Source organism: Uranotaenia lowii, chromosome 3, assembly GCF_029784155.1.
Source record: "Uranotaenia lowii strain MFRU-FL chromosome 3, ASM2978415v1, whole genome shotgun sequence".
Classification (NCBI taxonomy): domain Eukaryota; kingdom Metazoa; phylum Arthropoda; class Insecta; order Diptera; family Culicidae; genus Uranotaenia; species Uranotaenia lowii.
The window spans coordinates 245252116-245272318 of NC_073693.1; the positions used below are offsets into that span (position 1 = coordinate 245252116).

Sequence of the window (20203 nt, forward strand, 5' to 3'; positions counted from 1 at the left end):
GAAAATAGTCTTGACAAATGTGATGTCGAATAATACCAATGTTTTCAGAAGACTTTTTTGGAGTTTCTTTACACAGTTTTTCGCACTTAGCAGGGTTTTTTTTTCATACGATTATCACAATTTGAACGGTATCTGTTCTGAAGTCCTTTTCAATGGAAAACACTTTCTATATTCGAACATGGAAGAAGCTAAGCTCTATATGAGACCTTGAGCCCTTGATACCTGAGACCTTGAGTCCTGAGACTTGAGACCTTGAGACATGAAACCTGAAATTTGAGACATGGAACAAGAGACGTAAGTCGTGAAACTTGAAAAATGAGACTTGAGACATGAAAAAATTAGACCTAAGACCTGAAACTTGGGACCTGAGACTTGAGAGATAAAGACATGTGATCCGTGAGACGTAAAACTTGACGGGAGACGCCTAAAGGTTATAAATAAGAAAGCAAATTGTAGTATTAACATTAATTAATAACTAACCAGATAAATATATTATGATAATGCTTTGTTACTTTTCCATTTTTTTAGATTCATTCGGGAAATCGAATCGACATTCACTCTCACAGTATTCATTCAACTGTGTGCTAGCGGAATCACCATCTGTGCCAGCGTGTTTCGACTTTCGGCGGTAACTTCTATTCCATCAATTATTCGTTGATTGCATTTATTGAAGAAACATTATTGCAGATCAGTATCACCGACCACTTGGGTTCGTCAATTCCAATATTCTTCTATCTGGGGGCCATGCTGATACAGGTGTTTGTACCCTGCTATTTCGGTAACGAAGTTACCCTTAAAAGTCAAAAACTTACCAACGCCGTCTTCAGTTCAGGATGGTATAACAACCGACAGTTGAAGGACCAGAAAAAATGTCAAACTGCTGATGCAGCGTTTCAACGAACCTATTCGTCTAAAAGCTGGTCACTTTTTCAACTACAACCTGGAGGCGTTTATGTCCGTGAGTTGATGAAAAATTTCCTTTAATGCTCAAAAATCAAGTTTTTAATGATTCTATTTCTCATTTCAGACCCTTAATACGGCTTATTCAGTGTATGCAGTTTTGAACAGTAAAAATAGAAAAGGCTGAACAGTTTGCTTAAAAAGATCACAAAAGGATTTCTTTCAAATAAAAAGTTTAGTTATGACCTCCGTCGTATGATATAAATTATTATATTTTTCTGTCTCAGTTCGCTTAAAACGAGCCCAATCAAAGGATAATAATCGTAAGCGATTTAATCATAATCTATCTCGTTCAATTTTTGAATAATATCTAATAGATTAGTTACGATTATTTTGAATTTCATTGTTCATATTAATCATTGGTCTTCAGTTATTCAAATAAGTATAATAAATTATTAGTCCTTTGCCGAAGAAGGAAGCGAAACGAAGTTTGTTTTCTATTCTTCTAGAAAGCATTTTACTCGTGAGTCCCGATAGATTGAACCTGGTGTGACCAATTTTGGTTAAATCTTGTTAAGTTGAAAACATGCAGCTTGCGTGGAATGAATGGATCTATAAAGCAATGCGGAAAATGGTTAATGTCGTTTGTGTAAACAGTTACAGAAATTAGATTTTGCTAGATTTAATTTTGTTTCATTTAAAACGAAGAATAAACAATGCAAATTACTTAGCGTGTTTTAAAAAAAATCACAACCATCCGAAAAAGGAACAACCTTTATCTGAAAGTCTGTTTGTTTCATTTCAATTTGTTGGAGCTTTTAACTGAATTATTTTTTCGAAGAGAATTGAGCGGTTAAGAGATTCAATTAAGGATGAATATCATAAGGAAACGAAATTTGTTACAGAAAAAAAAAAATCAAATAACATATAGGTGATTATCAATTTAACAATTTCATTTTTATAATTTTTAATTAACAGATTAAGCAGGAGCAAAATAAAAAAAAAACGTTTTTAAACATTCGCATATTATTCCATAACTGGATAACATCGGATTAAATTAAAATAAGTATTCCTTGTTTAGTTATTCATAATAAATCGTTTCTGTAATTGTTTACATCTTTATTAAAAAAAAAGAAGCTACGTGCATATTTAAAAATCTGGTTTGGACGACAAGTAAAAACTCGTATAAGAAGGAAACGCCTTTAATTTTTCGAAATAGTTTCAACACAAAATAAATAATGCTAGACGAATAGAAAAGCTCCTAAGGTAGAATGTTCGTTCAAATCGAAACGTTATTGAATGGATAACCATAGCTGCTTCAAAATTCCCTAACAAGCAAACGTGCTTCAACGAAGTTGTTGTTACAAATATTAACTTTTTTTAATGATTTTAAATAAAGATGTAAGAAGATACAGTTTCGATTAAAACACTTTTTTTTCTTGCCTAGTAGGGATCTATATAACCAAACTATCAGATTTTCATGTTTCACAATGATGCACATTATCCTATCGAACACAAAAAGCAACTCACCTTGGAACTGTCTGTCACGTGTCGCTATGACACCCACTTCTGGACCAGAAATAACAGTTCTTCGTTTGTGTCCTGTCCTGTGAGGGTGGTTTAGAGTATACATAGGCATGAACGAGAGTTCCTTTTAGTACGATGCGTAGTAGATGTGAAAAGTGTTTGTGTCTTTGCGTTTTTGCACGTATTGCGAGCCCCCTAACATTACATTTAAAATGTTTTCCGATGCACTGCCCGTTGACCGTCTTCGTCGTATTCCCTTTTCGCAACCCACATCTTCTTGAAAGTATCCAATGATGCCAGGATAGATCCTCCCATCCAAGTAGAATAGATACGCTCTTGAGGAGCAGCGATCTGTTAGTGAACGATTACGATTGATTACAATTTAATAGCTATTATAAAAGTAGGTAAATATATCTTACCCGGATCTTCATATCCTTCGCAACATGCTTTCGGATTTCCGACAGTAGTCTATCGCCGAAACCTTTGAAAAGCGTCGAACCGCCAGAAAGAACGATGTTCTGATACAGCATTTTTCGGAGATCCATATCTGATTTCTGGATAGAATACATGAGCACTTCGTGAATGCCTTCACATTCCTCGCCTAACATGTGCGGTCGGAACAAAACTTCCGGTGCTCGATACCGTGCCGGGCCAATCTCAAGCACATTTCCATCTGGAAGTGTGAACTTGACCTTTTCCGAATCAACGCTTTCCTCCTTTTGGGGAATCGTTGACAGATAGCAGACTTTTTCTTTGATTTGTCGAACAATTTCGAACTCAGCAGTTGTGCGGAAGTTAAAGCCCTCCTTACGGATGAGCGTTCTGAGGTAGCGAGTTACATCTCGACCAGCGATATCCACACGCATAATGCTGTGTGGCATTGCGAAACCTTCATAAATGGGAACGGCATGAGTAACACCGTCTCCAGAATCTAACACCACACCTGTCACACGACCGGTGGCGTACAGACTTAGGACAGCCTGCATCGAAACAAACAAAGCCGGTACATTGAAGGTTTCGAAAAATATTTCGGCTGCTTTCTCTCTATTTTTTCTCGGATTCAACGGGGCTTCCGTCAGAAGAACTGGATGCTCCTCGACGAACGTGGAAAGTTCATCTTTGCTGTAGATGTACGTCCAGATCTTTTCCATGTCGTTCCAATCGGTAATGATACCGTGTTCCATGGGATAACGGATGCTCAGCAGACCGCGATAGTCCTCAGCTTTAGGTCCCACAAACACATCCCCTTCCAATGCACCGGCCATAACGCGAACATGTTTCGGACGACCCATGCTGCAAAATAATAATATTAATTTTACCATCAAAGCAACCGCGCAATGCAAACGCACAAGTGGAATACTTACTAGTTCGGAAAGCGACATTTAGGTATGTGATCCCCGGCAAAACCGGCCTTTATCATCCCCGACCCCTGGAAATAAGGGAAAAAACGACATTAATAAAAACAATGTCAATCGATCATACTAAAATTCGTCGTCAAATTTGCCGGGTACCACCCAAGGAAGGTAACTTTACGGTTTTCAGCTACGGACGGCTGCAGGAGATAGATGAGTTCTACGTGCGCTGCCAAAAGCATCGAGACTGCTACCGGGATAAAAAGAACCTGCACCATCATGACGCTTATTTCGACATCTGCGCCAAGAGGTACCCGCAGCGTATAGCAAGGCCCACCGATGAGTACATTGCGCAGTGCATTCCGTACGTGAAACATTCGTATGCGGTTCGCTGCCCGTGTCCGGATCAGCGTCACCGCATCGAGGAACCTTCGAGCCTCAAAATAAGACTGTGTCGAAAATTCGATGCATTTCAATGATGTATTGTTAAACGGACTGGTGGAGAAACCTGTGTCTGCTGTTCAAGAAACTGATTCTCATAAAATGCTCAATAAAAAATTTAATTTAATCCATCTCATGATTGAAGTCCTCATATGTTTACAGAGATTTATGAGCAGACCTAATATTCGAGCAAAATTAGTTGATTAAATATTCATTGAAATTTTCATTTATTTTCATATGCTATCGATATTTTCCAAGGGATTGACAAGAAAATAAATTATGAAAGGGATTTTAATAAAATAGGTAATGTATCTACCAGTCTTAAGCCAAAGGTTTTCTCCCTGTTGCTAAGTGATCAAATCTAAGAGTGGAAAAATTGGTTTCCATTTAGATTTACATTTGTTGGAGCGTAATGTTGATGTCATACCAGATCGATCTCTAACTACCATCTTTAAAATCCTAAAAAAAAATACAACTACCATCATCTATCAAATTTTCCACCTGCCTAAAACAGTAAAAAATTAAGGCGTTAAAAAAAATACAAAGAATTTTCTAAAGTTTGTTCATTTAGAGGTGCCGTTTTGCGATTGATTTGAATTTATCATTTTAATTCAATTTCATATCTGAATCCTTGTGAAACGCAATGATATATACAGACCCAAAATAGGTAGATCATTATACAGACCCACCCTGATGACGTTCTAACTATCTCTTTCGCACAGCTCCATTCAAACGTAACGAATGAATCACGCTTGAGAAAATATTTTATGACTCTTTCTCGTTCTAGCGCACCTAGCAGCCCAACCCGACAAATTCATCAGCCAGCCAGCAGGAAAAGCTTCTTCCCCTTTTCCCTTTTACTTACATTATCTATCACGACGGGTTGGTTGAAAATCACGTCATACGGTTCCATAACGTCTCCGGGTGCGGTCACTTCCGTTCACTATCGGCTTCCGGTGGCTCCCAGGGGAAAACAGAGTCTAGCGGAACTGATTTAAGCTTACGCAGCAACGGTTTCGATTCGATTTTCTCTTCACTAAAAGCAGCTTGCGGTTTTCTGCTTTTCCACTCTAGACATCAAACGTTGACGTCTGCTGCTTTTTCTTTTTTCTCCACGATTACGTCAAATGGCAGTTGTTCTTGATGAAGATTGTCATTTGATGTGACTCACACATGCGCACGATTTTTTGGAACGCTTGCAAAAATGAAACGGAATGCGTTCACAGGTTTTATTTATGCGGCGTGTTCAATTCGCGGAATTTTAAAAATAATTAATATTCTAGAGTTTGTTTTGATTAGGTCGTCTGAGATGTTTCGAGAATATCGCTGTTGAAGACACCACAGCAGCAGCGAAGACACTTTACATTCAGATGCGCGAAAATATATTTTGTCTGAGATGATTCATCGTATCTTTCAGAAATCATTTTTTATCATTCCCAGCAAAGACTCCATAAGCAAAGTCGCAAAAAAAAAATCGTGACTATTAATGTAATCACTTAATCAGAAACAAATAATTCAGAAGATTAAGTGTACGATATTGGTTTATGCGGGAAGTTTTAATTCTACACTGCAAAAATTTACATAAACGAAGAATGTTTTTTGAATGCCTTAATAAACAAACCTATGATTATCTTTGAAGGGGTTCAATTTATTCAGCTGACTGAACTGTAAAGAGCGTGCAGAGCTTGTCGAAAAATCGTCGAATCATCGACGATGATTTCTAGCGTAACATATTTGAAGTGACGGGTACCTTAATATATTTTACCTTCTACATTTTGTTGTACTTTTCTATTTTCCTCACTCTTCAGTGTGGATTTTTTAAATAAGATTTGATTAGATGTTCGGAAATTTCAAACGCGTTTTTATCGTTTCGAGCTAACTGCTAGTTTCGCCCTTATAAAATTGTAATATGCAATGTAAAAACCTGCCATCGAAGAACCCCTCTTAAATTTGTTTCGACGATTGGGACACACTGAAACTGAAACCAAACGAAAAACCGCCGCTTCCAAAAAACAAAATCAGTTTTGTGTTAAAATACCGTAAAATTCCTGCTTAACAGTGTTATATTTGTTACTAATAGTTTAAAAAGTTGTTTTTCTATAATGTTCTAACATCTAACAAATCGGTTGATAAAAGGTTTGAATTAATAAGGATACCGCCTAAAACTGCCCCAAGTCTAACCTCAACCGAAAGAATTCAAATTTCTGTTTATTATTTTCGCAGCTCGTTTACACAATGTCGACAGCGGCCAAAATCGATGCCCTGCGGAAGGGTTTCGGTAAGGAATCGACGGCTGCGGCTGCAATGGCGGAAACGAAGGCTTTCGTTGACGGTATTACCAAACAAGCGGACCAGGCGAAAATGGCAGTCTACTTGTTCCAGGAACTTTTGCTTTGTTACGATGAACTGATCGATGGCAGTTGGCAACAGGCCGAGGCCCTCTGCGAAGCCATGCGCTTTCTGGTCGACGTATGTCGAGAGGCGGAAGATAGCATTAAATGTCACTTCCTGTTACGAACGTATAACCAGTTAGTTAATTTTCTGGGGAAAGAGGTACATTTGAAATGATTTAATTCAATTAATCGAAGTTAGGCATACAAGGTCATAGATGTCACTCCCTTGATTTTGTATATCTTTTACAATTTCACTATAATTTCTTATTTTTTTAGACCAAACAGCACCTCTTGGTACGGTGCGCTCAGCTTATGCTGCACTGTCCTCAGATGGATGAACACCTGGACCTGTACCAACGAGTCGGCCTTATAGTGCTAAAAATAATCTACTGTTTTCACGGGCGAAAACCAAAAATCGAAGCTAAATCCGACGAAGGCGTACAATTGGATCGTTCTATCAATATTGGATTAGAATATGTAACTGCTGCCAGATTGATGCTGGTGTCCAAATGGGCCTGTTCTAAAGATGACATAGTACGTGCCAAAGCAATCGCTATTTATAATGAAGTCTTCGATAATTCAGTGGCATTGCTGTACCGTTTATTTGCTATGGATCAAAGACGAGCTACCGAGTTTTATTACAAGTTTGTGCAAATCTTTTCGGAAAATGGAGACTGTTTCTCTGAGAAGGAGATGACTGATTTGTTACGTGGAAGCATTCCATATCTAGAGACTATCCTTAGTTTTGGGGACGCGTGCAAACCTTACTTAGAGTTTGTTGGGATGTTAGATGCAATCCAATTGAGACTTGAACCCGCACGCAGTTACCTGAAGATATTGAAGAAATATTTAGAATTTCTAAGAAATTCAAAGACTGCAAAGGAAGCATTGATCTGGATTGTCGACAAATTGAAAGATCTAAGTTCCAGTTCGGAGCTACTTTTGATAGATATAATCGTTTTCATGACAACACAACTTCAGATTCATTTAAGCCACATCAAGGAGCAGGCATTATCAGTGGCAGTTCCAGTAATAGACCTATGCAAGTTGCTGATAAAGTTTAGCAAACATTGTCCACGCAATGTGACTACACTGTGCGCAAAATGTCCAAGCTCTAGTCGCCATTTGGTGGATTACATATCTAGTATGGTTATCAGTATGGCAATGATGATGCATAAATCTGGAAAAACAATCTCTCCAGAGATGGTGTCGTTGGTGAATGGATTTTTGAAACACAAGCTATTAACTCTGGCTGATTTGAACTGCGAGAAGCAACGCAGTCTATTGGATTCAGGTCTGCGGTTTGTAGTGAACTGGATTCGTGTATGCATCTCGATCGTTCCAGGACCGGATTTCCTCGAGTTGACAAAGTTAGTCATCGATTTTAAATATCGGTACAATTTTGATTACTTGACACCGTCGCATTTGATCCGTTTGGTAGAAAACATCTATCGTGATTCTGGACCTTGCCGGGAAATAATTGATGCCAAACTTACACGCTTACTTATTTTAGTGAGGGATGAGAAATTCGATAAAGAACAAGCAAAAGAGTTGGATGAAATAACTTTCGCTATAACCAATTTCCAAACTAGTGGGAATCAAGAAAACTTGAAAGAACTGAATATAGTTGAACTATTAGAACGTCAAGATATTGTTAAGTTTGGTTTCCCTTTTGATTATAAGCTAAGCACAGAAGAGAAAATAGCTGTTTTACTTTCCGAAATGAACTGGATCTCGAGATACAAGCCAGCTAAAACCATGCAATATTTCAACCTGTTGAATGAACTGAATACGCATCCGCTTAAACTGGGAATGACGCTTTACCTCCTCCAAGATGGTTCTATAACGCAGATGTCCGAAAGCATCTTAGAAAACTTGAAAGTTAAACTACAGAAAGCACATGCCACTAAGCCTGCCGAACAAATATGTCGACATGGTTCTCTAGGTATATTGAATTATTACGCTTTTGGCACAACTTCGAAAACAATAGTAAACAAGCTAAAAAACGCTCAGTTGAACAAAAATACTTTTAAGGATAACCAAATCAATGGCGTTCTCAAAGAAAACAACATGGACCAAGAAATGCTTTTGCTTGATCAGCTTGAGCAAACTTACATCAACTACCGGCAATTGGTAACAACAATGGCTGACCACGATTTTCAACATTTCTCGTTGATATTTTCGCTAAATCAAATTTCTTCAATCCTCGACAATACCTGCCGCTTTTATCAAATATGCTACCATCCGCGACGAGCCGTAGAAATGCAAATAATGAACTATCTTCTGGTCAATCAAAAACCAGACCGTGCTCTTGATTTGTGCACTTCCTTGGGATACATCCTCGAGAATCATCAAGTGTACAAACTTCTAATCAACGACCCAGTCTACCAAAAACCTTGGACACCTCAATTGCACACGTTAGCTGAAAAAGCTTCCGATATCATAAAAACCTACGAGCAAGATTTCTCCAAAGTGCCAGAATCACGAAAATTCGCCTTCCTCAATCTGTACCTTGCAATGGCCCAATACGAATCTTCATACTCTGGTCTCGCAACGGCGACAAAGTACCTCCAAACGCTTGCCAATCTCATAAACCAACTGAAGCCGGCCTGTTCCCCCATTATTCGTGGTAAAATCTACCACACTCTGTTCCGACTGGTCGCAAACAACAATCTTCAACTGGCACCCCAATTTTCAACCCGGCACTTCATCCGGCTGATGCTGACCCACTTCAACGAACTGCAGAAACAATCTACGGACGCTTCGTTCGTTGTGTCCACCTGTACGCTGGAAATGACCGTCGATACCCTTCGGTATCTGATTGTTGATCATGACGCCGACCGGATGGAAGCCTACGTGGAACAGATATTACGGTTTGCTCTAAGACGCGGCGCGGGGCTGCGCTCGATGCAAATTATGCTGCTGTACGCGGTTTTGAGTGCAGACGGCGAAAAGGAAGATAAATGTCGAGTAAGTTTTGATGACCTGATGGTTTTTTTCAATTTTTATTTATTTGCTTTATGCTTTGCTTTGTCGTCTTTGCAGATGCTCCTCACTTACCTTGACCAGCTGTTGATGTTCAGACCAATAGCTTCCGATGACTACAAGCCGGAAGATGATAAGGCCAGTGCAGATCCCAAGCAGATCGTGCTCTCCGATGATTACGAAGGCCCTTTCTTTGGGCCATTAGCTGACGATGAAGACTCCAACTTTGGGGTCGACCAAACGCGAAAAGCTGCCAAGCAACTTCACTCTCCAACAGTGAGTTAATATAAAACTGATCTTAAATATAAAAGAATCAAATCGTGAAATATCCACCTTTTTTTTACAGAAACGAAGCCTTTCGCCGAATCTGTTTCCGGAGAACGTAATAGATGGTCGCCATTATTTGATACAGCATCACCCCGGATGTAGTTGCCAGTTTTGTAAGTACCCTCAGTACAAATTCAAGGCCCTTTTCACGGCTACGGTTTATGCGAGGGTTGCTTTCTTGAAGGGCGATTCCGCCCAGTGTCGAAGACTGTACGAAGCTATTTCCGAAGAGTGGAGTTATTTTAGGGCTGCCCTGGATAACGATAATCTCAGTGGTTACAGGGATGAATTTTTGTTGTTTATGGCGCGAGTTTTCATGCAGTACAGTCAGTTTCTGGCCGGAGAAAATCAGCTCCAGCAAGCGACAAAAGAGCTAGCTAAAAGTGAGAGTATCGTTAAAAGCGTTCCATACGATTTCGGGCTGCTTAAAGAGATTCAATTAAGTATGGCAACGTTGAGAGATGTACAAAATAAAGGAAAAGCGACAACTAGTGGTTCAAAATTCCCTAGTTTTGCGGAATTCTGCAAACAAGAACGTTTGGACGTATCTCCGATTGTGGAATTCAATAAGATGAATTTGAAAACACCAAAAGTGGGACCCAATCGACTCATGCCCCGTACCGCTAGCAAAGCTGATGATTTGCAAAAACTGATAGTTCGCAAACGGCTGAAAAATACTCTTTCTCAGGCAACAAACCAAGATACAGAACTGATATCAGCTATGTCAGGATTGTCGTGTAAATCGGAACGAAAGCCAAAGACGGTCAACATATTTGTTGATTCTCCTGTAAAAGAGTTGGATAAAAAGCAAAAACTGTTCACACAAGAAGTTTCATCCGAGGAACACCTTTCCCCTAAAAAACGTGGTAGGAAAAAGAAAACCGAAACCGAAACACCAGCAGCTGCTCCAAAGTCCACCCGCAAAAAACGTATTCCTTTAAGTCCAAGTTCTTCGAATGAATCTTTCAAGGATGCACTTGTCAAAGGACTAAACTTCAGCACACCCAAAGTTCAAAGCTATTCCAACCGAATCACGACACGTAGTACCTGCAAAAAGCCAAAGCTGGGCTCTGCGTTCCCCAAATTAAAACGTTTACAAAAACAATCTCCAGAACCAGTACAGAATCACTCTTTCAACAGTTCATTCCGTGATGTATTGCTTAAGTCGCTAACTGAATCCAACTCAAAGCAACTAAAACCAACTAACAACACTAGTGTCATTGTACTGGACGATTCAGACGACGTGATAAACACCAGTATAACAGAACACCTGTCCATCAACGAAAGCAGTTCGGGAGTGCTGTCGTTGAAGAAATACTCGGACCGAAAGGCCGTCAATACGTACGGTAGCGCGCGGAAGCAGCCCACGCTAGCCATCACCAAAACTCGGCTGAAGTTCGATGATCTAGCGGTAGTTGACATAACGACACCTACCGGTTCACCGATGGTCATCGTAACACCTGCCAGCAGCAGGCATCAAAAAGAACCGAACAACAACACCAACAGTAAAGGTTCTCCGGAAGTAGTGAAACGTGCCAGAGGAAGGCCGCCCAAAGCGGCCAAGGTGGTGTGCAGCACAAGTCCACCCGTTGGGACAACCGTAAGGAAAAAGGTACGAGGACGTAAGGAACATAGTTGAATACTGGTACATTTCCACAAGGTATTTCTGTTTTGAGTAGTTTTATTATTTTTTTCTATAGTGCGTTTCGAAAAAAATTACTTTAAATATTTTTTAACTAGCAAGTTTTAGAAAATAAAAAAAAATGTAATACATTATAAGATCTTAATTTTTACAACCTAATTGAAGAATTTCAAATAATGAACCACTTTCTCTAGATGAATGAGATGAAATAACGTATTTAAAATTTGAGAGGCGTTTGTAACATTTATTCAAAGATATGAAAACATTACTTTTTGGAATAGTTTCTATTTAACACACTTGAATTCTTTTGACATCTTTCGTCAACTTAATTTGGACAGAAAGTCTGTCAGATGATTAGATCTAACATCTGATATGCGAGCGATTTCGTGTTAATGATCATCGGTGAAACAATATGAGGCAGAAGACAACGGTGCCTGTGGAAAGGGTTGACATCTGGATGGAGGAAGCTTCAGATACCCCACCTTAAAACCTATATTATCCGTGACAGACCCAACAGACCACATGGAGATAACTGTTTTGAAAGACACACGACATCTACGGAACAGGAACTAAAATACTTCAAAGAAATGGCCAACAACCAGAAACAACCAGAATAAGGAGTGTTACGAAGCAAGATTTGTAAGAGGAGTGCAAGGATCTCAACGAGCTGCATCAATGCTCAGGTGACAGGAGTAACAAGACGCATTGAACAACGCAAGATGGATGCACTGGCTAATGCCGTGGTTTTTAGACCTGAATGAGCAAAATAGGGAATATGAAGAGCGTAGATACGGAGGAATCGGCACAACAAGCGATCTTCTCTTGCCCCAGGTTCATGTCAAGGCGTAGACAATCTCTAACTTTGAACGCTGAGAGTTGTAAACGAGCTGTGTCGCAGTGAAATCTCTGCGAGGGAAGCATAACAGACATAAAGCGAGAAAAATGCGGGAAATTGTTAATTTTCATATTTTTAATGAAATTCAAAGGATCGGTTATTCAAAAAATCATTGAAAGAGAAAACGTTAAGATATTTATGGTTAAGTTTCAATTGTATTCGTCTTTAAGCTTACCTATACTTCGTAGATACTTCGTTACATATGATTATATTAATTAATGCAAATCAAAAACCCGCACGTTCATCTTCTAGCCAAATACTTAAGCTGCCTCCTTTGCCAGGCGTTCGGCCTTTTCAACCACCTCCTCAATCGGGCCAACCATATAGAAAGCAACCTCCGGTAAATGATCCAGCTCACCCTGCAGGATCTTGGTGAAACCCTTTATGGTTTCCTCCAAAGGAACTAGCTTGCCGGCATGGCCGGTGAATACTTCAGCCACCTGGAAGGGCTGAGATAGGAAGCGCTGAATTTTCCGGGCCCGAGCTACAGTCAGTTTGTCTTCCTCGGACAGTTCGTCCATACCCAGGATAGCGATGATGTCCTGTAACGATTTGTAGTCCTGTAGAATCTTCTGAACTCCACGCGCAATGTTATAGTGCTCGGCACCGATGATGTTCGGGTCCATGATACGGGAAGTGGAATCCAGAGGATCGACGGCCGGGTAAATGCCTAGTTCGGCAATAGCCCGAGACAGCACAGTGGTGGCGTCCAAATGAGCGAAAGTGGTGGCTGGTGCCGGATCAGTCAAATCGTCCGCAGGTACATAGATAGCTTGCACCGATGTGATGGAACCTGAAGAAATAATACAAAATTTGGAAGCGTTCAATATTAGATTGGTACACGGAGCATGATTGACATTTAGTTTTGTGTGGTCTCAACACTTACCCTTCGTTGTTGTGGTGATTCGCTCCTGCATGCTACCCATGTCGGTGGCCAGCGTAGGCTGATAACCTACAGCAGACGGAATACGGCCCAGTAGAGCTGATACTTCAGAACCAGCTTGAGTGAATCGGAAAATGTTATCAATGAACAATAGCACATCTTGTCCTTCCTGGTCACGGAAATATTCGGCAACGGTCAATCCTGTCAACGCCACACGAGCACGGGCGCCTGGTGGTTCGTTCATCTGTCCATAGACCAAGGCGACTTTGGAGGTCTTATCCTTCAACGAAATAACTCCGCCTTCAATCATCTCATTGTACAGATCGTTTCCTTCACGTGTTCGCTCTCCAACCCCAGCAAACACGGAATAGCCACCATGGGCTTTGGCAACGTTATTGATAAGCTCCATAATCAGTACAGTTTTACCAACACCAGCGCCACCGAACAGCCCAATCTTGCCACCCTTAGCGTAAGGAGCCAATAAATCGACCACCTTAATTCCGGTTACCAGGATCTCCTGTTCAACGCTCATCTCGATGAACTCGGGAGCTTCAGCATGGATTGGCGCCGATAAGTTAGTCTGAATAGGACCCCTCTCATCGATCGGTTCTCCAATCACATTGATGATACGACCCAGAGTTTCGGCTCCCACCGGAATACGGATTGGTGATCCCGTATCTGAAACACGTTGTCCACGAACCAACCCCTCAGTACCGTCCATGGCAATCGTACGCACGGTGTTCTCACCCAAATGCTGAGCAACTTCCAACACCAATCGCTGGGACCGGTCTTGAACTTCCAATGCATTCAGGATCGGTGGTAGGTTCTCATCGAACTGCACATCCACGACGGCACCGATAACGGCTACCACACGGCCTCCGGCTCCAGCAGCTGCCTTGGTCGCGGTTTTAGCAGCATAGCTCCGGACGAATTGGCCGGCAAAGTCGGCCTGGAACCGGGGATTTATTTTAAGCACATTTCTCAACGAAGACAACATTTCGGCGACTGTGTCACGGTGTTGAATTTTTTTCTTCTATTCGCATTACATAACACACTGTGCGACCCTGTTGAAAGGTTTTGCTGCACGGGATGAAATTTGATGCATAACCAAAGATGCCAGGTAATGGGGATAAAAAATCGAAAAAATCAGAGCATTTTGAAAAATAAGTCTGCATGTGTATTTATATCTGTCTAGTTTGCCAGTGCCCTGATTTTCTGTAAAACACAGACTTTTGATCCTTCGTCCAGATATTGCCCAGACATATATTTTGTCTTGATTTTTGAACAGATTTTAAATATTGAAGGTTGAAATCCATATTCATGTATCGGATATGGTCCATAAGTTCCAGGTTCTACTTAAAATTTTGCTTATATATCACCAATCATTCCATGAAACTTATTTTTTTATGTAAGATCGGCATGGTACGTGGTAAAGAAACTATAGGCTAAGTTGCTGTCGGGGATGAAGATGATGCTCCCCTGCTGAGAGGAGTGAAAATGGATTTTCTACTCATTTCTTGGACAACGAAATGTTGCTGGCGTCTATCAAGACAAGACGTTGTAAGAACTCAACGAATCGTTTCTTGGTGGCCATTACCTCCATCAAAAAGGCTTGTAAGTCAACCCAAGCTGTCCCCGGTAAAAGCAGCCAAAAAGGGTGGTAAGGCGAAAGGCTACCATGACATCACAATAACAACCAGTCCTTATCAGGACATAAAAGAGTTTAGAATAATTTATTTTTCATTTAGATAAAAACATTATTTCAACATGAAACAACTTCTCTAACCAAAAAAGGCAAAAACTACAGTTAAATTTTTTTTAACTTAATTTAACAAACAATGAAACTACCGTGGGCGTGATTGAGTGCTCATTTATATCACTTTGATATAAATGGGTATACCTTGACGTATAACATTAAATATAGAATAGTGAGAGTATCACAATTCAGCGTTGTTATAGGCATCAACGGATCACTTCCGACCATAAGTGAAACGGAACCCCTAGATGCCGGTCCCACGGCTTTTAACTAAAGCTCAATCACATGGTCAATCTGGTCCGATCAGAAATGATTGTTTGACCTTTTATTGTTATTTTAATGTTCTTTTCTATTTTTCTTAATGTTCTTTTCTATTTTTCAGATCATTCGGAGGTGGAGTTTTTTTTTCTCTTCAGATATATTCAAATAGTTGGAAAGTTAGAAAGGAGTAGGTTAACATATTTAAAGACCATATTCCTCCCCAATGCTCCAGTGGATGTGTATTTGCGGTTTATGAATTACGATGGCTTATTCTTAAATCTAGCTTTTTTCAATCACTGGGGGCTAATTGCATGGAAATGGTGTTTTGTGGTTTAAGGTTTGTGAAACGGACCTGTCTCCTGAGTTTTTTTGATAGTATTATAAATAGTTCAAAGCAAACAGTCTTGACAATTTTTAAATCTCATTCAAAGCAGGCATTCAACTATGTGAGGCAGGTAGGGTAGGGCGATGCTCAAACGGTAAGATAGGCTCTTATATCCATATTTTGGTAAATTCGCATGATTTTGTGATGTTATGATAGGAATAAGGTAGCTTACTTCTACTTTTAATTTAAGCTAGAATTTTTATTAGTTTGGAGCAAGCCAAAAAGCAAAACAGGCTCTCACATCCATATTTTAGTAAAATAGTATGGTTCTATGGTATGACAGGAATAATGTAGCTTATTTCTACTATTAATTTGAGCTCGGTTTATTATAAGTTTAAGCTAGGCTTCTTCTTAAATATTGATAGATGATATGAACTAAAATTCTTTTTTTTTTCTCTTTTCTTTTTTTTTCTGTTATCTTTTCATGTATCGTGGCATGTACTACCGACAAATCATTTGGTCCAATGATGACGTTGAGCAAACCTTCAAGCCATCCCCTAACATCATGGGACCCAGACGTTGGCTTTCGCATGACATGGTTGTCAGCCTTAGGATCTAACCAAAATTCAGCTAAAGATGGTGTCCTGTAACTTGGTGAGATCGTTCCTTTTATTTTTAATATTTTCAATGCGCCCATAAAAGTAGTATGTAGATGCTTGGGGAGTATGTAGAGGCCAGTCTCGAACCCACCCTTGTCCTTCCTCCAACTGGTATCGGGAGAGGTTGGTTTATTATCTTGAACTGCATTTTATCCATATTCCATGGATATAATGAAGTGCTTGATGGTCTAACCAACGTCTCAAGATCGCTTACTATTCTACGCTGCCTTCTCTAAACTTTAAATTTTCTTCTCCAACTATTCTAATTTTCCTTTCCAGCGTCAGCTCCCCGAGCTATTTAAACGCAATAAAAAAAAAAAATTTAACAAACAATGAAACTAGCAATATTTTTGTTTCCAAATAAAAAAAAATATTTGAAAAACCTCGTTTTATTGGAAACTATAATTGTGTACAATTTGTTAAGTTCTGATTATAGATCACGACCCGAAAATAGACCACGGATTCAGGTGCTCTATTGAATAATGGTGCGGAGCTTTTCTTCCCATATTTGAATTCAAAAAGAATGTACGCCCATGATTTGTTAAGCTCATTTTCCGATGTTCCTATTTCAGACGTTATTGCTAGCAAGAGGAACGCCATAAAGAAGAAAATTTCTTTACTCTTTCCTTTTTTACTCTTCCTTCTTTGGTCTGCTCCAGCTGCTGTTTATATATCCTGTTAACCCTGTTTACATACCGATACCCCGCGGATACCTACTCCATTTTTGTTTGGGTTGAATTGTTTTGGTTTCCATTTACCGCATATATTGCGTTAATTTTGGGTTCAGTTAAGTTTCTCATAACAATCAAGAATGACCTCAATGAATAACGACAAAGACAGTCCGCTGAAACGACGGATGGTTCCCAGAGGTTTGCAGAAGCTTATCGAGCAATGTTTGAAAATATACCCGGATCAGACCAATCCACTGCAAGTGACGACTGTACTCAAATATTGGTATGTATTTTTCTAAAGATCCTTTATACCTTAACATTCCTTATTACTCTGATCTCTCTTCAATTGTCCAATTAAAAAAATATTCCTAATTAAAACTGGCTCTCCTACTTGATTATAGGCTTGGAGGACAGGACCCTTTAGACTACATAAGCATGTATCACAATCCTGGCAATCCAGAGCAGAACGTTCCGCCTCATTGGCATTACATCAGCTTCGGATTGTCGGATCTACACGGTGACGGAAGGGTACATCTACCCGATACGGTTGGTGGTCCTGAACCACGATCGGGAATGGGATTCGAACTGACGTTTCGATTGCTGAAAACATCGGGCGATGCCGACGAGCGACCACCAACATGGCCCGCAAATTTACTGCAAGCATTGGCCAAATATGTGTTCCAGTCAGGAAACAGACTCTACACCGGAGACAACATTCCATGGCGTCGTTCTCTTGATGGTAAGACATCTTCTATCCAGCACATGCTTATTGCCGAGGATCCTCAAATGTCTCGCACGGAGACTCCTTTCGGTTGGGTCGATTTCTTGCAAATTGTTGGGGTTAGCAATGAAGAACTAGAACAGGCTTCTCGGTGGAATGGTAAGGGTGTCCTTAACATCCTCCAGAAAGAACCTTTAACAGGAGGTCAATGGTTGATAACAAACATGGCCCGCGCAAAAAGTGTCTTCGAACTATTTCCCGAAACGTTGAAGCAGTTGGAGCTTGATTTAGAAAAGGAAGGGTCCGATTTGGCAGGGGTCGGTGCAGACTTCACCTTTAAAGAACTTTCTAAAAATGTGACTGTTAAAAAGGAAATCGATCCCGAAGATGAAATCACAAAAAGCATTTCTTCTTGTAATATTGAAATTAAGAAAGAATTTAACGAGGGCCTGGAGCATTCGAACTCTTCAGACATGATTAATCCCTTCCACCATTCGCAAGTTCCTTCAAGAGTGTTACCCTTGGATGGAATCGAACTAACGCTGGCGCCCTATGCGGCCAAATTCCTAGTGCTAGCAATCAAAGATCGCATCCGTCATGGGCGACATTTTACGTTCAAGGCACAAAACATGGCGGTCACATTCGTGGCAGAATCAGTAACCGGTACAATTGTTAATAAAGAAACGCCATACGGTGTGCTCGGCAACTGGGTGCAGATTCTGATTCCGAATTCGCTGATGCCGAAAATGCTGGATGCCTTTTCCGGACTCCACAAAAGTGCTGATAATCTTAAAATTCCTCTAACTTACGAATGGTCGGAGCATAATTTAAAATTCATCATTGATAATCCTGCTCCAGAGTTGTTGAATCAACAGGGTCCTATTCTAGCATGAGAATGCTACCAAAGTAAGCATTTTAAACATTCATTTACTTGGCTTCCAACGAAAGTATTTTAGACAAATAACTTTTAATAAGTAATCAAAAATTTGAGTGCCTTTTTTATAGTTAGAAATTAATAAATTAGGTATTAGGTAAATAGAATCTCATTTTTCTAACAAATGTAATTTGAAGCAAACAAGACTATTTTTTCATGTATTTACATATATTCGACCTGAAAACATCCAGCACCCATTAACCTTTTCAATTTTTTTTCTTTATTTTAAAAAAATCCGTTTGTACGAATGACATTTTTTATAAAATAATATTATATTGTATTTTAAGTGGTGAGTTTAATTAAGAAAGAAAGTTCTTTTCTATGTGATATGGGTCTTCTTGGGTATCGCCGAATATTAGGACCATCAATCCAAAAATACCATCAAACTGAAATCCAGAATAAAAACAGACACAAGATTAAAGGGTGATACGGTCAAAACTTGGTCAATATCAACTTGACGTATTTCTTTCAATTTTGCATTTAAAAAACCTGAACACCCCTCATTTTGAAGGTGTGTGTGTAGAATGTTGCTCCTATTTTGATTTTGGAATTCACTCTTCAGTTGTCAAAATGCCGTCCAAGGAAGAAGAGCAGCGTATCAAAATTTTGCTCGCGCATTGCGAAAATCCGAGCTACTCGCACGCAAAGCTGGCAAAATCGCTAAAAGTTGCCAAATCAACCGTTACAAATGTAATTAAAGTATTTGGGGAACGTTTGTCGACAGCCAGGAAGTCTGGTTCGGGAAATCGAAAACCGGAAGCCGCTGAGACGACAAAGAGAGTTGCCGGTAGTTTCAAGCGAAACCCTACCCTCTCTCTCCGAGATGCCGCAAATAAGCTGGGTGTATCGTTTACAACCGTGCATCGAGTACGACGGCCAAAGCGCGATCCCGGAGGCTGTACACGACGATGCTCACGAAGTTTGACTGCGTGGTAATGGACGACGAAACCTACGTCAAAGCCGACTACAAGCAGCTTTCGGGACAGGAGTTTTATACGGCAAAAGGAAGGGGAAAGGTAGCAGATATTTTCAAGCACATGAAACTGTCAAAATTCGCGAAAAAATATCTGGTTTGGCAAGCCATCTGTACCTGTGGCTTGAAAAGCAGCATTTTCATAGCTTCCGGGACTGTCAACCAAGAAATCCCAACACGCCAGAGCTCCGCCCAATTGAGAAATACTGGGCTATTGTCAAGCGGAACCTAAAGAAGACCAAAAAAAAACTGCTAAGGACGAGCAGCAGTTCAAGGCAAATTGGCTCTCTGCGGCGAAGAAGGTGGACAAGGTGGCTGTACAAAATCTGATGGCAGGGGTTAAGCGTAAGGCCCGGCAATTCGGATTTGGAAAAGCGGAAGTCTAACTGAATATTTTTCCTGAATTTCATACTAATTTAACTTGAAAAAGTTACAGTGGTTGTATATATGAAACGACCGAGAAGTTCACGTAGAATTACTACAGCCTATCCCGAGTCAATGTGTTTTTCGTTTCAAATAAGCATTCTAGAATAAAGTATGTCGAATTTTTTAAAGGAA

At 40.0% G+C, this 20203-nt stretch overlaps 5 protein-coding genes across 5 annotated transcripts in view; 3 read left to right on the top strand and 2 right to left on the bottom strand.

Moving 5' to 3' along the window:
• Positions 1 to 20203, top strand: part of LOC129755886 (homeobox protein goosecoid-like) — a 370053-nt gene that overhangs the window by 79383 nt on the left and 270467 nt on the right. The gene's annotated exons all lie outside the window — the stretch shown is intronic.
• LOC129755894 (actin-related protein 1) lies at positions 1155 to 5323 on the bottom strand. Its single transcript, XM_055752591.1, has 4 exons — positions 5086 to 5323; positions 3792 to 3856; positions 2847 to 3720; positions 1155 to 2778 (listed from the first exon to the last, which is right to left on the bottom strand). Exons 1-4 carry the CDS (start codon positions 5131 to 5133, stop codon positions 2635 to 2637), a joined length of 1131 nt encoding a protein of 376 aa, XP_055608566.1. The 5' UTR covers positions 5134 to 5323; the 3' UTR covers positions 1155 to 2634.
• Positions 6208 to 11661, top strand: LOC129755881 (uncharacterized). The gene is made up of 5 exons (XM_055752573.1): positions 6208 to 6356; positions 6444 to 6773; positions 6890 to 9583; positions 9659 to 9874; positions 9945 to 11661. The coding sequence occupies exons 2-5, from the start codon at positions 6456 to 6458 to the stop codon at positions 11562 to 11564; spliced, it is 4848 nt and encodes a 1615-aa protein (XP_055608548.1). The 5' UTR covers positions 6208 to 6356; positions 6444 to 6455; the 3' UTR covers positions 11565 to 11661.
• LOC129755888 (ATP synthase subunit beta, mitochondrial-like) lies at positions 12598 to 14402 on the bottom strand. The gene is made up of 2 exons (XM_055752585.1): positions 13349 to 14402; positions 12598 to 13255 (listed from the first exon to the last, which is right to left on the bottom strand). The coding sequence occupies exons 1-2, from the start codon at positions 14340 to 14342 to the stop codon at positions 12723 to 12725; spliced, it is 1527 nt and encodes a 508-aa protein (XP_055608560.1). The 5' UTR covers positions 14343 to 14402; the 3' UTR covers positions 12598 to 12722.
• Positions 17008 to 18894, top strand: LOC129755889 (suppressor of fused homolog). Its single transcript, XM_055752586.1, has 2 exons — positions 17008 to 17300; positions 17419 to 18894. Exons 1-2 carry the CDS (start codon positions 17158 to 17160, stop codon positions 18629 to 18631), a joined length of 1356 nt encoding a protein of 451 aa, XP_055608561.1. The 5' UTR covers positions 17008 to 17157; the 3' UTR covers positions 18632 to 18894.

Bases quoted from the DNA above. Each gene is read 5' to 3' on its own strand.
- LOC129755894 (XM_055752591.1), bottom strand. From the start codon at position 5,133: ATGGAACCGTATGACGTGATTTTCAACCAACCCGTCGTGATAGATAAT. The intron at 3,721-3,791 runs GTAAGTATTCCA...ATTATTTTGCAG, and splicing joins AAATGTCGCTTTCCGAACTA to CATGGGTCGTCCGAAACATG. The intron at 2,779-2,846 runs GTAAGATATATT...GTTCACTAACAG, and splicing joins CGAAGGATATGAAGATCCGG to ATCGCTGCTCCTCAAGAGCG.
- LOC129755881 (XM_055752573.1), top strand. From the start codon at position 6,456: ATGTCGACAGCGGCCAAAATCGATGCCCTGCGGAAGGGTTTCGGTAAG. The intron at 6,774-6,889 runs GTACATTTGAAA...TTATTTTTTTAG, and splicing joins TTAATTTTCTGGGGAAAGAG to ACCAAACAGCACCTCTTGGT. The intron at 9,875-9,944 runs GTGAGTTAATAT...TTTTTTTTACAG, and splicing joins AGCAACTTCACTCTCCAACA to AAACGAAGCCTTTCGCCGAA.
- LOC129755888 (XM_055752585.1), bottom strand. From the start codon at position 14,342: ATGTTGTCTTCGTTGAGAAATGTGCTTAAAATAAATCCCCGGTTCCAG. The intron at 13,256-13,348 runs GTAAGTGTTGAG...TTATTTCTTCAG, and splicing joins AATCACCACAACAACGAAGG to GTTCCATCACATCGGTGCAA.
- LOC129755889 (XM_055752586.1), top strand. From the start codon at position 17,158: ATGACCTCAATGAATAACGACAAAGACAGTCCGCTGAAACGACGGATG. The intron at 17,301-17,418 runs GTATGTATTTTT...ACTTGATTATAG, and splicing joins ACGACTGTACTCAAATATTG to GCTTGGAGGACAGGACCCTT.